The 16,446-nt window shown below is 40.8% G+C and overlaps 1 protein-coding gene and 1 long non-coding RNA gene across 3 annotated transcripts in view; both read right to left on the bottom strand.

The window, feature by feature from the left end:
• The window catches only part of LOC129821994 (immunoglobulin superfamily member 11-like), a 106,033-nt gene extending 99,764 nt beyond the window's left edge, over positions 1 to 6,269 (bottom strand). The window contains exon 1 of one of the 2 annotated variants that reach the window (XM_055879804.1): positions 5,715 to 6,269. In XM_055879804.1, coding sequence (XP_055735779.1) covers positions 5,715 to 5,775 — 61 coding nt within the window. In that variant the 5' untranslated portion in view covers positions 5,776 to 6,269. The remainder of the gene's footprint in view (positions 1 to 5,714) is intronic. The other variant, XM_055879803.1, reaches the window with a different exon arrangement.
• Positions 6,270 to 8,893: 2,624 nt separating this feature from the next.
• Positions 8,894 to 10,784, bottom strand: LOC129822639 (uncharacterized). The gene is made up of 4 exons (XR_008754499.1): positions 10,695 to 10,784; positions 10,293 to 10,393; positions 9,929 to 10,147; positions 8,894 to 9,219 (listed from the first exon to the last, which is right to left on the bottom strand). It is a non-coding gene; the product is annotated as an uncharacterized LOC129822639 (long non-coding RNA).
• Between the last annotated feature and the right edge of the window lie 5,662 nt (positions 10,785 to 16,446).

Here is a 16,446-nt window from a genome sequence, read left to right as displayed (position 1 = left end):
ACGACGTCAACAGACCTGAACATGTGAACTTACATAAACACGAAGAACGCACGAACAGACTAAACAAAATGAAATAGTCCCGTGTGGTACTAACACTGACACGGAAGACAATCACCCACAAACAAACAGTGAGAACAGCCTACCTTAATATGATTCTCAATCAGAGGAAAACGTCAAACACCTGCCCCTAATTGAGAACCATATCAGGCAACACATTTAACACAACATAGAAACACATAACATAGACTACCCACCCAGCTCACGTCCTGACCAACTAAACAAAGTTAAACAAAGGAAAATCAGGTCAGGAACGTGACAAATTTGAAATGTATAAATATCTATTAATTGTGTTTAATGTCAGAGGAACATCATGAAATTGCAATAGAACGACCGGTTCCAGAGGTTTAAAAGTGATATTTATCTTGACAAACAAGGCATTTTGTAGTGCAGTGGCACTTGACTGACGTTGACCTACAGTGTCCCCTGAGTTGGGTTTTCTGGAGAAAAAAGACAACATACACTAGCCGCTGGCTGCATCACATACAGCCAAACAGCCATCAGTGAGAGCACACCACCTCCCTTAACATTTAAAAGCTTCTAACATTGAAATGCCAATAAACAGAAAACCCTTTTCAAAGCATTTGAATTTTGCACACCTCACGCTGGCACACTGAATATACTAAAGTGAAAGTAGATTTCCCAGGCACATGAAAGCTATTAACGGAGGTCCGTAACCATACCTCGAGGGATGAAACGCGGAAGTCACCATCACAGAGCGCCAGACGACACGCTGGGTGCAACTATGTGCAATTTTTCTAAATGACATTCAGAAGAATATGAATTATCCTCCATGTATTGAGAATGGCAATTATCTGGTCAAGACGCTTTCCTGGGCTTCCTGTTTTCACTCGAGCCGTGTAATATTGAGTGGTTTTATCACAGACAGAATAGCCTTCAACCACATCAAATCCCTCTCGAAATTGGAAGCCATTACTATGGTCAGGGGCATAACCTCCAATCGTCAGCTCTACCAGGTTCAAGCGGTCATGTCTCTATTCCCTCTAGTCTATAGGGTTATGATGATTTGGATTTCATGGTAGCAATGTGTATTCGAATAAACTCACGTTTGAGTTTGAATGAATCCTTGTACCTGAGAAAAAGCTCACATGCAGACACTATGCATTTTAGAAAGTGATGCTGGTTGGTGGCCAGTATGTGAGGTGGATTACAGCAGCTATGTGGTCATACCGGGGCAGGAGAGCATTAAACCTCTGGGATGCTCACTCACTGCCATGCCAAGGGAATTAGAGCACACTACACACTACTCGACCTTCTGACCCATTGATTCCCCTGACCCCTCGGTTTCTAAACAAACAATCCTTGATATAACTCGCCCTGATATATAGCAATCCTCTATCAGACACTGTTGGAGGATTATGATAGGCTAACGCACAAGGAGGCAAGGTGTCTTATGGGTGTTGTAGGTTTAAATGTTCTGAATAAGAAATGCACCTGGGAAGTTTCATGATAGGCTTTAAATGCTTGGCATGTAAGCTTTAGATTTTACGTTGGTGTTAGAAATGATGAACCAAGGTACAGCACTAAAATAGCAATTTTTACAAAGCACGGCACAAGACTGACTACAGATAGATGGACACGGGACATTTCTCGAACACTCCCTTGCAATGCCATCAAATTTCAAGCCACTGAAGCTGAAAATCTAAAAGGGCAAGTTGAGGGCATTCTCTGGATGCTACTACAGGACGACAACGCAAGGGGACAGGGAATCCACATTAGACAAGTTAGTGTGTGAACCACAAACGCGTCCCTCACCTCACTCCCAAAACAGTGTCCAAACAGGAAGTTGTGGACGGACGCTCATACCGTACGCATGCAGCCTAGTGGTTAGAGCCGCAACCTTCAGAACACACATGCCGTCTCGGGAAAGGGTTCGATTCCACTGCCTTTCTGACACAAACTCTCTCATATCTATATCTGGCCAATAGAAGTGTGTGTATTCTTAATCCCAGCTCGGTTTGATGACATTAAGGAGATTTACATTTTGGTTATTTAGCAGACGCTCTTATCCAGAAAGACTTACAGGAGCAATTAGAGTTAAGTGCCTTGCTCAAGGGCACATCGGCAGATTTTTATCCTTGTCAGCTTGAGGATTCAAACCAGCGACCTTTCGGTTACTTGCCCAATGCTCTTAACAGCTAGGCTACCAAACCCCCGAATCCCAAACAGCCATGACCACACATTGGACCGAGGTGTTTGGGCATGAACTCGGCTCAACCGCCGCAAGCTTCTCTTTTGGGTACTGTTAGTAAAGTCCTAAGCAGGCAACTGTCTGCCAGTGCTTTCTCTCTCTCTCTCAAATATCTCCATCATTAATTCATACATTTCCCCAGAACCAGCTATCACAGCATTCTTTTGAAGGCTCGTCCTCCTAGCTCGTCTCTGTCGCTCATGCACATGAACTTTTCAAGCAGTCCCAAAGGTCTTTTCAATTTTTGAGAAGCTATTTTTAGCTTTAAAATAATCGAGGTGGAAACGTCCATCTGTCCTACACACATTCCAGCTGCTCCTTTTTAGTGGGGAAAAAGGAACACAAATTATGTGAGCACATATTTAAAATATAAATCGTACTTGATTATTGAAATCATATATTCAATATCATTTAGAAGGGAGACTCATCATGAAGGATCACAGATGATTACAGAGACAGTTTGTTTTGCATCACTGAGCACTGCTTTCCCAGCTCTCTTCCCTGAGTGCTTTTCTTGTCAGGGATACCTCTGCCGTGTCAGTTGTATTTCTCTGCTCAGGTCTGTTCTATTTGTTTACCTTGATTTTGGAAGGTAAGTTGATTGAACTTATTCTAAATTACCACAGCGACTTGGGTAAGAGTCACAGTGTAGAGGAAACTGGCCATGGCAGCTTAGGGAATTCAGCCAAGACACCCAGTTAACACCCCTACTTTTGCTTGGGTTCTGGTATTTTAGAAAGCCTGTTGATATCTGGATGGTTAAAGCTTACAGTACCTGCGGAGAAACTCTTTTTGCCAAGAAATCTGGTTTAAATTGATGCAAATAAAAGTACCTTACTGCTATTATGAGTTTTTTCATTGCATGTTTCGCCTAGGCCGACTCCTCATCTTCCCAACACAGCATTTAACTCATGGGGTGTGGAGAACTTCAAACGAGAAGCCACTACATTGGGGCACTAGTGGAACCAGGCAATTTAAAAGGCAACTAGTTGAAAAGTTCAGGGACACCACTTCAGATACATTACATTTGCAGAATTGATCAGCATGCCGGATTGGTTCTCCAGCCCTCCAGCTATCTGGTGAAATCTTTAGAGCCGGCCACGGAGAGACACACTGTGGGTATTGCCCTGGGCATCATTTCACAAGCAGAACCAATCCGCCATTTATTCTTTCCTTTTAAAAGTCCCTTGAACCAGCTCTGGAAAAGTATTTTTTAACATCAAACTTTTTCTGCATAACTTTATGCTTTGCATGTATCTAAATGTCTGTACTTGGTCTGCCTGGCCTTAGCTAATTGACAGGAATGCAACATTATGTATGAAGGCTTTGCTTGAAGACAGGCTTTTTTTCCAACTAAGGCTGACAGTTTGAAGGGACGTTCAGTGAACTCGACAGTGTAAAGGGGACTGTCCGGCATCACTTGTGTGGAGAGAGTTCCCTTGTGACACGCATTCTTCCAGACACAGGGGAGTTCTAGCGAAAACTAACGGCCACAGTCAGCTAAAGAGAGACCACAGCACAGCACAGGGAGGCAACCCACTTGACACAGATGTCAATTCAATGTCTATTCCACATTGGTTCAACATTGAAATGACATGGAAACAATATTGATTCAACCAGTTTGTGGCCAGTGTAAATTGACCCTGAAGTAACACGGGCCAATAGAGTGCACTGTATCTCTCCTCTTCACCCCAACACTTTACTCAAACAAACCAGTAGTACCATATTGTCACGTCCTGACCATAGTGCTTATGTGTTTTGCTTGTTTTAGTGTTGGTCAGGACGTGAGCTGGGTGGGCATTCTATGTTGTGTGTCTAGTTTGTCTGTTTCTGTGTTCAGCCTAATATGGTTCTCAATCAGAGGCAGCTGTCAATCGTTGTCCCTGATTGAGAATCATATATAGGTGGCTTGTTTTGTGTTGGGATTTTGTGGGTGGTTGTTTCATGTCTCTGTGTTTTCTCTGCACCAGCTAGGACTGTATCGGTTTGCCACATTTATTATTTTGTATTTGTTAAGTGTTCACGTTTATTGTTCGTATTAAACATGTTGAGCACTGGCTACGCTGCGTGTTGGTCTGATCCCTGTTTCACCCCCTCTTCTAGTGAAGAGAGGGAAGGCTACACATATCAACAGACCTAGCTTTACCACACTAGAGACGTAACTCAGGAAGTTGATCATGAGTTGATCGGAACAATTCACATCAATGAGTGATGATTCCTGAGATGCACATTGCACCCAGGGAAGGTCAATATCAATATACAGTAGAAACGAGAAGAAATCTATTGCCAGTTTACAGTATAGAGACAAACACCTAGATCGATAGAGAACATATTTCAAAAGTAAATTGACAATTTATGTTCAGTTATGCGTCTTCTTTGGATACATTGTACAGTATGAACCACTGCAGTCATCTCTTTGGAGTACAAGGGAGAACTGCTGCACCTCATCCTTTGAACTCTTGCATTTTCCACTGGATCACAGAGCAGATAAAGTGAGACACTGATTACACGAGTAGACTCAAACCAGAATTCACAGTGACACTTCTCTGTGATACACAAACATGTGAGACAGAATCCAGAGGGTGCAGGTTCATGTTGGGAAAATATTCCACAAACATTGGCCATTTCAACTTGCTCTGGACATACTTTGTTGTAATATAAAGATGACTTAAATATGAATCATTAGCTTTGTATATTATTGTCGTCTACCCTCACCTAGTTCCCATCTATATTCTGAAAACTTCTTATGAGGTTGTACTTGAACAGCTACAACGAAAAGGCGGCCAAGGTGCGTCGTCACAGGGAATCGAGTGCTCTTCCTAATCGCGCGGATTATCGGTTGCACCCCTTTGCCGTCTGGATGGACCTTCGTTTCTATCTCAGACCAACACTGAATGTTCCACTACATGTTTCAGTCCGTATCCACGGCATTGACTATAAAAGAGAATACAGATTTGCGCTCTCTGTCCGATGTTCCATAAACGCCCATCGTGTGCATATGAAAGCAATCAAAAGTGATTTTCATGCGATATGGGAAAACATATTTAAACAAAGTAATTCTAAATAATTGCTTTAGATTGTGCTGGAATGGAGGAGGTTTACAGAGAGATTCAAATATTAAGGGACGGATCAAGCATGGCATGCGCTCTTGGCGAGGTTGTTTCCATGGCACAATTGTAATTCCAAATTCACCTATATTACAATGATAGATAACACAAATGAAATATTGTATCCCAATAATGTCCTCGTGATCACATTGATATAATAAAACAGCTCATGTAAAAATGGTTGGGTAGGCCAATCTTATTTGTTAAAAATAATAAATTATGGTCAATTATTTTTTCCATCATATTTTTTCTTCTTCGTGGTATTACGGTGAGAGGGACCGTTTAATGTCACACAAGTAGCTAGGCCTACAAACTTTTTAAAGTAATAAATGTCTTACCTTCCATGCAAAATAAAACCAGCCAAGCAATCCATAGGTCCGAATTATGGAATTTAATCATGGTTCGTAAGTACTTGGCAAGTCGTTTTGTGTGGCTTCTTGATTGAATAAATCGTTATTTCACCGTTTATTTGATGGAAAGTAACGGTCTCTCGAAACAACATACATGAATAGAGTTGCATCTCATCATAGTCTAACACCACACTAAACCGTTGCTTCTTCTTGGACGTCCTTTCTTTTCGTTTCAGTGTTGTTTTTTTGTTGGTCGCACACTCGCACTATGTTGTCAGCTGACAGCACTTGGTATTTTTAATTTAATCAATTACGCACGTTCTGAAAATTGTCGGCAGTCTTGCTGTAGTAGATACAAATTCACAGAAGACATGAAACATTATCATTTCTTAGAGGGCAATTGTTTCTTCTTGTACAAGGCAGGCCCATGGTTCTCAATGCTAAACATGCACTCCTTTTCTATACAGCATTCTATTTGGAACCTTGATCGAGAACTCGCCCGTACTGTTGCCAGGAGACCAGTGACGCCAGTCTAGACTAGAGGTAGTAATGCCCCCCTCTGGTGACAGAAAAAGCCACTGTATGTGCTTGGTGGGCAACTGCATCCCGCAGTGCACGGTTGAAGCCAGCTCCAATGTATACGGATGTACTGCATTATGCATGCAATGCACGTGCTGAGTAAAAGCTGATATCAAGTAGATAAAGACTATGGACTTGCCAGGTTACCATTTATCTGGTTTATTGAAAGTTTTGGTTGATTGATTGCTCCAGCTTTCATGCACATCTTAATTCTATAGAAGTGACACGATTTTCAGAAAGTACAAGCTCAATTCAATTTCAAAAAAAGTGTTTTCTTCATGCCTGTAACAGCAAACCAACACAGTTTAGTTTTTCAAGCTGACAGTTTTCTGTCACCACCACCCATATTAGAAAGCCAGCAACACACAACAGCAGCTCTCAAAAGGGAGGCAACTGTCAATGTGTTCTCTTGAACACAATGTGATCTTACCACAGCTCAGCACAAAATACTCCCTGTGTTTCACTAAAAACACTGCAGGCATAAAGCCTGAGCACTCCTGGGCCAAATCTAGATATAAAAACAGATTTTTTTATATGTCAAGGTTTTGTAGACAAACATTTGATGAAAACTTTTTCCCTTATTCAACTGTTCTGACTGTTGAGTAATTAAAAATGTATGAGAGGAGATGAGAAGGCGTGACAAGGCCCAGCGCTTCAACCAGCTCTTCCATCCTGCCTGGGGTTGTTGGCAGGGGTTTCCAAAGAATATGTCTGTCACTCCTGACTTGAGCAACGTAAGGAGTAGCTACTTGTACCGGAGGCCATTCAGATTGTTTGATTTCTGACATACTGGCGCCATTTTATTGAACCCTGGCGTATGTTATCAGATATTATGAATACTAGATCTTAAAGCACCCCTGGTCACTACCTTCTGATTTGAGAAAGCAGTAACACGCAAGTTATTCTTAAATACAAGTGTGACAATGTATACAGTAGCCGACACCGTACATGTGAGCATACCATTTTTTGTTTTTACTAGAAGCTACTGTCATGTTCATTTCATAAACCATGAAAGCATAAATGAAACGCGACCATACAGTTCTGCTGACAAGTTCACTAGAAAGATATACAGTCCATCTGTTCATCGCCCCTTCTATGCATCCCAACAGGGATAGAGCCAAGTGTGATAGAGGAGTTACCATACAGAAATGGCAGCATCCAAAGACACTAATTTATTATTGATACATTTTACAATCGCTCCATTTTTCTTTTTCCGCATGATATAAAAGATTAAGAATGTGAGCAAGATATGTACGTTAAATGTTTTAATTCTTCTTTCCTGACAACCCCTGTTAGAGTTCACATCCACTTGAATATTGATGCCATGTTAAGGAAACACTGCGTGGCTTTTGCTGTGTCATGCATTTTGTGCAGCTTTGCTTTTCCTAGTTTTTGTAGAATTCATTTACTCCAGGCCAGTGCACCTGCTCACTAGGTCAATTCAGGTTAGGAGTCCATTCCTTGTCTAATCTTCACATATATGATTTATAACTTTTTCACCTTTATTTAACCAGTTGAGAACAAGTTCTCATTTACAACTGCGACCTGGCCAAGATAAATCAAAGCCATGCGACACAAACAACACAGAGTTACACATGGAGTAAACAAACATATAGTCAATAATACAATAAAAGTCTATATACAGTGTGTGCAAATGAGGTAGGAGAAGAGAGGTAAGGTAATAAATAGGCCATAGTGTCAAAATAATTACAATATAGCAATTAAACACTGGAATGATAGATTTCCAGAAGATGAGTGTGCAAGTAGAGATACTGAGGTGCAAAGGAGCAAAATAAATAACAGTATGGGGGATGAGGTAGTTGGATGGGCTGTTTACAGATGGGCTATGTACAGGTGCAGTGATCGGTGAGCTGCTCTGACAGCTGTTGCTTCAAGTTAGTGAGGGAGATATGAGTCTCCAGCTTCAGTGATTTTTGCAGTTCATTCCAGTCATTGGCAGCAGAGAACTTGGAGGAAAGGCATCCAAAGGAGGAAATAGCTTTGGGGGTGACCAGGGAGATATACCTGCTGGAGCGCGTGCTGCTATGGTGACCAGTGAGCTGAGATTGGGCAGGGCTTTACCTAGAAAATACTTATAGATGACCTGGAGCGAGTGGATTTGGCAACGAATATGTAGCGAGGGTCAGCCAACGAGAGCGTACAGGTTGCAGTGGTGGGTAGTATATGAGGCTTTGGTAGCAAAATGGATGGCACTGTGATAGACTGCATCCAATTTGCTGAGTAGAGTGTTGATGTCATTTACAAAATAGCCCCCGCCAAAGTCGAGGATTGGTAGGATGGTCAGTTTTACAAGGGTATGTTTGGCAGCATGGGTGAAGGATGCTTTGTTGCAAAATAAGAAGCCGATTCTAGATTTAATTTTGGAGATGCTTAATGTGAGTCTGGAAGGAGAGTTTACAGTCTAACCAGACACCTAGGTATTAGTAGTTGTCCTCCCTCATGCTTTAGAATTTCAAACTAAGAACATTGAGTGTTCCCATAAATTGTGCTAAAATAAACAAAAGAATGCAGTTCAAATCTTTTGAAATGGACAATTTATCAAAACACTTGAACATAATGTTTGCCAATCAATTGTATTCAATCTATTTAACAAATATTAAATGAAAAACACCTCCCTCTGGTGGACATTAGACTTTTCACTTGGGAGGAAAGATGTCTGAAAAAAAGTCTGACATTCACCATAAATCCTGGTTGTGGTGTTATTTAATGTTCGGTTGTAAAACACACTACTTTACAGTCTGGCACATCAAAATATACATCAGGAACTACAAGGAACGGTACACAGTAAATATCATGCAACAACACTGCAGTAGAAAACATTGAGGTCAGGGTTAACTGGCAGTAGCACCTCCTCACAGCAACAGAATCAGTGATGCTTCTTCTTGCCTTCATCCTAAAATGACAAAAGACATACATTTAATAAAAGATAAGCCATTAAACCCAAGCAATTATGACAATATCAAGGTGCCAGTCTGAACCATTACATGTACTAATAATAAACACTTGTTTTGGGTGTAATATGCAGTCAGGCCCTGATATGTGACTGTAGGGCAGGTAACACCTTTTTATTGCTCTCCTATCTGATCTGTTTTCACAGACACACCTAGTAACTCATGTCCATTTCCTCTTTTACGTCAGCCTAGTTTGCACAAAAGACATGACCGAGGTTATAAAAGGTCTGATGAGTCTTACTGTCTTGTCCACGTACCTGTCAACAACAGATAGCTATGCAGCAGGAATAAAGACTGCAAAAGGAAATAGCCGTTTCTAAAATTATGTTTCACTAGCTGATAAAGTGCAAGGAACCGCATTTGATAGTAAAAGGTCGGAGTCTCAAGTGTTGTAAATGACAACACCAACCACTCGTACATAACTAGGGCATTTAGCCTGATAAAACTGCCACAGCTGGTATGTCCTCTACAGCCTCTATGGCCTTACCCATGTTTATAGTAAGGAACCCTTGAACTAATGGGGTGGTTGTCAACACGGCTTGTTGGACCACATTCTACAGCAGTCATACATGAACATTCTTTGGAAGAATAATAAAACTTTTTTTTTTTTATTAAAAAACACTTAACAAATCAAGGCTAAATGTACACTACCTCATCGCTGCTGGACGAGGAAGAAGAAGAGGACCCATGCCCATCATCTTTGTTCTTATGCTCTTTGGGCTTCTTGTCTTTCTTCTTATGACCGGTGTCCTTCTTGTCACCATGTTTCTTGTCCTTATGTTCCTTAGACTTGTCTTTGTCCTCCTTATGGTCCTTCGATTTGTCACTGTCCTTGCGGTCCTTTTATTTGTCTTTGTCCTTGGATGCACTCTGAAAGTTGGTAGACAGTCAGGATACTTTGTATGCAGTGTGTGTATCAGCATTAATTGCACACAAATTGCCATTGATGGCTGAAATACAATTGACACACTTATCAAGCAACTGGTTTAAGTAATGGTAACAGTATGTTTCTTACCTTATCCCCATCTTTGTCCTTCTTCTTCCCCCATCCAAAGAGGGCGTTCTGTTCCTGGCCAGAGGCATCATCCTTTTTCACCTGATCACCTTTACCTACAGCTGTGGGAAATAAGAGACATGACATGTTAGATTGCTAATCAGTATGTCCTTTTGTCACATTTGCCTTCTGTTATTAATAACATCAATATATTGTCTCAGCTAAGGCAGTCTTTGGAAGAATTCAATGCAATGTTTGACAGGTGTGAAATGCACATTCAATCAGCTCAAATAATAGGAAAAGATCTGGCTTGCATCAGACTAATAACCATCAAATCAATAGAGCAATGGTTACTGTAGTTCAGACAATATTTTAGAGTAGAACGAGTTGAATGCAATTAGGATTCATGAAATCAAGAATTACCTGAAGCCAAATCGAAATCCATGTGTCTTGGGAGCACACAATAGTAGTGACAACCTGCAGTAACAACTTTGCCCTTTAAACGAAAAAGCTCACGCTACTCACCTACCTGTTGACCCCACCCCGCAACCACGTGACCAAAACACGTTCGTGTTGTTCAGAAGGCACAAAACCGCACAGGGGTTGTAAATGGAGGCGGGACTAACTGATTTTGTCCAATAAGAATGTTAATGTTTCTTCCCCGTTTTTTACGGTTTTGAAAGTGCCCTTGGTTGGGCCAGTGTGGAATAGACCTTGTGGAGTCTTAGTCCTTTAGCCTGGCTGTTCAAACTAAATTATTCCGCTGGGGGTCGTTTATCTGGCCCGGGTTACACCGGGTGAAAAGTGAATGCATTCGTTTTTGAAACGGGCCTGCCTCTCGGGCATGAACCAGCTTTTTTATGGAAAAGAGATGTTGTATGTTTATGGACGATGGACCATGCTGCCATCTTGACAGCATGACCGAGTGGCGCAGATCACTGTTTGATATGAGAAGGGCGCTCTCCCCTTCCGGCTTTCGCCCAATGATGTGACGTCAGTGGGCCTAGGTAGGGTAGCGTTTGACTGCAACATGAAGAAGAGGAGAAAAATTTCCCACACTGAAGATGTCTATATTGGTCTGCTAAAACAGGACCAGTAATGATCCGGTGCACTACTTTTTTGAAAACATTTAAACTAAATGTATTTGTATTTGAGTGTTTACCAGCATTTGTAACTTGAGTCTGATAATTATCTGTACAAAAATGTTAATCTGATAATCTGATAATTCTTGTGGAATATAAAAATACTTGCTTGATATGTTTTCCAGTTTCTTGAAATACTTAGCAAACACAACTTATTTCTGTGTGTAAACTGAAATGGTCTATTTACTCCTTTTACATTTTAGTAGATGTTCTTATCCAGAGCGAGTGCATACATTTTACGTACTGGTCCCCCATGGAAATCAAACCCACAACCCTAGTGTTGCATGCGCCATGCTGTACCAACTGAGCCACATCATCACAAACCACTTGATGTCTCAATGTACTCAATTACTGTATTGTGCATTGTTTTTCTTCATAGTGATGGAAAGTATACAGGGACCAAACCTAGATGACCAGCCTATGTACAATACAGTAATGCACATTATTCTGGTGTCCTATGTGAATTGAATTCTCTCTCTCTGAGGACCTGAGCCCTAGGACCATGCTTCAGGGCTACCTGGCCTGATGACTCCTTGCTCTCCCCCAGTCCACCTGGTCATCCTGCTGTTCCAGTTTCAACTGTTCTGCCTGTGGCTATGGAACCCTGACCTATTCACCGGATGTGCTACCTTGTCCCTGACCTGCTGTTTTCGACTCTCCCTCTCTACCGCACCTGCTGTCTCTAACTCTAAATGATCGGCTATGAAAAGCCAACTGACATTTACTCCTGAGGTGCTGACTTGCTGCACCCTCGATAACTACTGTGATTATTATTATTTGACCATGCTGGTCATTTATGAACATTTGAACATCTTGGCCATGTTCTGTTATAATCTCCACCCGGCACAGCCAGAAGAGGACTGGCCACCCCTCAGATCCTAGTTCCTCTCTAGATTTCTTCCTAGGTTCTTGCCTTTCTAGGGAGTTTTTCCTAGCCACCGTGCTTCTACATCTGCATTGTTTGTGGGTTTTAGTCTGGGTTTCTGTATAGCACTTTGTGACATTGACTGATGTAAAAAGGGCTTTATAAATACATTTGATTGATTGAAATCAAGTGGTTTGTAAGGATAGTCAATGAATACTGCACAAAAAGTTGTTATCCGTGTTATTTGATTAAAAGTATTTAATTTGATGTGGATGTTTTGTGTCTTTGCCTTTAATTTAACTTTGCAACTTTTCATGTAAATGTTTGAGGACAGGGTTTTGTTCTTTCTGGATCCTATTAGAATGACAATCGCAGAGAAAGGGACAGGACAACAACTCTTACAATTGCAATTATTGAATCCTGCAAGGTACTGTTCTAAATTATACAACTACCTTTTTTCCCCCGCACTACAGATGTCTAGATTGGTCAGCTAATACTAATAAAGCCACATTGCTGTGGCAATTTACCGGACAGGTCGGCCTATGAATTAAACATTTATGTTGGTGTAGCTCTTATTATAAAATAAAATGAACATCAGTTGTTTTAGTTCTTTTTTTCTTTAACTGGTATTTTCGGCATTATCCACTACTTTGCTGCAGGTAGAAAATCATAGGAAATGTTATTTAATTGACACAAGCAGTCTCCAATCAATCACATTTTATTTGTCACATGCATCGAATACAATTGGTGTAGACTTTACCGTGAAATGCTTACTTACTAACTCTTTGGCAACAATACAGAGTTAAAAAGTGAGAAAAGATATAAACAATTTGCTAAATTAAAAAAAGGAAAATAGTAAGACAAAATAACAATAACGAGTCTGTTTACAAGGAGCACCAGTACTGAGTCAATGTGCAGGGGTACAAGTTAGTTGAGGTAATATGTACAAGTAGGGGTAAAAGTGACTAGGCAATCAGGATAGATAATAAACAGAGTAGCAGCAGCGAGTGTGTGTGAGTGTATGTGTAATGTCAATATGCATGTGTGTGTTTTGTGTCTGAGCGTATGTAGTGTGTGTTGGGAATGTCAGCATAGTATGTGTGAATGTGTGGGTAGATTCTAGTGAGTGTGCATAGAGCCAGTGCAAGAGAGTCAGTGCAAAAAAAACACCCAAAAAGTGGGTCAATGTAAATAGTCCGGGTAACCATTTGATTAACTGTCTATCAGTCTTATGGCTTTCAGGAGCCTTTTGGTCCCAGACTAGGCACTCTGGTACTGCTTGCTGTGCGATAGCAGAGAGAACAGTCTATGACTTGGGATTCTGGAGTCTTTGACAATTTGAAGGCCTTCCTCTGACACCACCTGGTATAGAGGTCCTGGATGACAGGGAGTTACGCCCCAGTGATGTACTGAGCTGTACGCACTTCCCACTGTAGCGCCTTACAGTCGGATGCCGAGCAGTTGCCATACCAAGCGGTGATGCAGCCAGTCAAGATGCTCTTAATGGTGCAGCTGTAAAACCTTTTGAGGATCTGAGGGCCCCAAGTCTTGACAATCAATGTCGGTGGGGAGATTGCCTAAGCCAGGGGAAGCATAACTCTATGAATCTTAATTGCACAAAGCCTATTATTTGGCAGGGAATACTATTTGTAGATCAGTGATTCTACACATCCCTTTGCTCAAGCTGATCCTCTCTAACCGACATAGAAGGAGGGCGCACAATTAAAATAATCATAAATATTATGGATTTTAAACATGTACATTTAAGTCTTATATCAGCTGAAATCTTAAATTCTTGTTAATCCAACTGCACTGTCTGATTTACAGTAGCTATTACAGCGAAAACATGCCATGCGATTGTTTGAGGACGACGCCCCACATCGAAATATTTTTCCACCGGCACAAGTTTCATACATTTACAAATAACGATTAAATATTCACTTACTTTAAAAAAATCTTCCCCTGATTTGTCATCCAAAGGATCCCAGCTATAAAATGTAGTGTCATTTTGTTAGATAAAATACTTCTTTGTAGCCCAAAAAAATCTGTTTAGTTGGCGCCATTGATTTGAGTAATCCACTCATTCAACATGCAGAGAAAGGAATCCGAAAATCTAACCCTAAACTTTGTTTCAACAAGTCAAAAGACGTTTCTATTTACTCCTCAGATACTCTGAAATGTAATCAAACTATAATATTTCTTACGGAAAGAAGTATGTTCAATAGGAAACCGATTTTAGCAGGTGCGTAATGTCTTCATCCGCGCACAAACACGAATTTCCAAGACTGTGTCCTGCTAAAACTGATATTTCTTATTTGTTTCAAGGTTTTAAGCCTGAAACCTTGAACATAGACTGCTGACACCCTGTGGAAGCCATAAGAATTGCATCCAGGGAGCTAATTTTCAATATGACCTTTCTCTTGCCTTTCTAAGAGGATGGTCTCTCAAACAAATGAATTCTGTTTTGTTTTTCTTTGGATTTTTTCCTACCATATCTATTGTGTTATATTCTCCTATAGTATTTTAACATTTCTACAAACTTCAAAGTGTTTTCTTTCCAATGGTACAAATTAAATGCATATCCTGGCTTCAGGGCCTGAGCTACAGGCAGTTTACTTTGGGCATGTCATTCAGACAGGAAGTGGAGAAAAATGGTGCCTAGCCCTAAGAAGAGGAGAGTCAGTGAAACCAATCATGGAAGTATTTTGTAGTGAACCTGGGTGGGGTAGTTAAGTAACATCTGCTTCCAACTCACACCCTCAAACACGTAGATCCCCTGAACGCAGCTCAATTTCCAATCCACTTTCCAGCTCACAATCTCGAACACCTAGATCCGCTGAATGCAGCTCACTCTCCAGATCCCAATCACCTGAATTCTAATCACCTGTTCACACCTGTAGGTCATTATCACACACTATTTAGTTCAGTTCTTTGCATCCCATCACTGTGAGGTTTTGTTTGTTTTGTGACACTTCTTTTGGAGCTAAATATATACACACACACATATATATATATATATATATATATATATTTATTTATTTATTTATTTTTTTCCTGTAATTTACTCCTCCCGTGTATGATAGTTTTTGCCTGCCTCATTAACGACACCTTTTGCCTATTCCCTGCATTTACTTTAGCCTATTGGGCCCTTTTGGACCCCCTGTGTATGACCTTCTGCCTGCCCTTGGACCCAGCTACCTGCCTCCTCCTATGGTCCTTTGCAATAAACACTAGCTGCGCCCTGCGCTTGAAACCAGCTCTCTGTCTCCCCTCGTGTTCATTACAATAGACCAATAAGAAAGTGTTTCAAACCTCTTTGCCAGTAACAGCTAATGTTCAGTTCCCCCCCCCCCCCCCACCCCCCCCCATGTGGCTAGTCGAACGCCAAACTCTTAATTGAGACAATACTGAAACATCAATCCATGTGCCACCTTTTCATTTGCGGCGAAATCAAAATGAAAGAAAAGTTATCTTGCAAATTCAGCAGGTTATGGTGTGAAATAGGCTTGTTGAAGTGTCATCTTTATTTTATTACTTATCGTTAATGCCGCCTTTGGTGTGCATATCAATGCACAGCACCTTTTTTCCCACTCTTAAAAAATAAAATAATTGTATTCTCATACAAAAGTTTTACTGTGCGTGAAGTATCAAAAGCATTTGTCAAATACACACAAAAACACATTTGATTAATATTTAAGCAGTTTTCTTCCTCAAATGAAGTGGATGATGATATTATATAATATCTGCGAGAGGGAGAGAATCTGATTTCATTGGTCCTCAACTCACACATCAGACGCTTCATTCAAGATAATTGTAGTTAGCCTGCGCGCTGAAGCAGATTTACCAAATTGGCTTAAAGGTGAGCCACATTCATGGTACCGGTTATCCCAAATTGAACTCAGAGTTGACCAAAGTTACCTCACTAACTCCTCAAACTACATTCATAGTATAGTGGATCTGATCAGCTAAGCCTGCATGAACAATGCTGGAAATTCCTGGATGTGTACACAGACACACAGACACATACACGTCAATTATTTTCAAACTTCTCACTTTACTTTAGATAAACAAATTGCATGTCACTCACGTGTGAGGTTTCCAAAGAGACAAAAGTGTATTAATTGCAAAAGTTGACCAGCTTCAGTTGGAAAAGAGATTCACAAAAATG

The sequence above is a fragment of the Salvelinus fontinalis genome, chromosome 24, assembly GCF_029448725.1.
Source record: "Salvelinus fontinalis isolate EN_2023a chromosome 24, ASM2944872v1, whole genome shotgun sequence".
Taxonomy (NCBI): domain Eukaryota; kingdom Metazoa; phylum Chordata; class Actinopteri; order Salmoniformes; family Salmonidae; genus Salvelinus; species Salvelinus fontinalis.
Note: the sequence above shows the minus strand (reverse complement) of the source record. Positions and strands in the feature narration are given on the sequence as shown.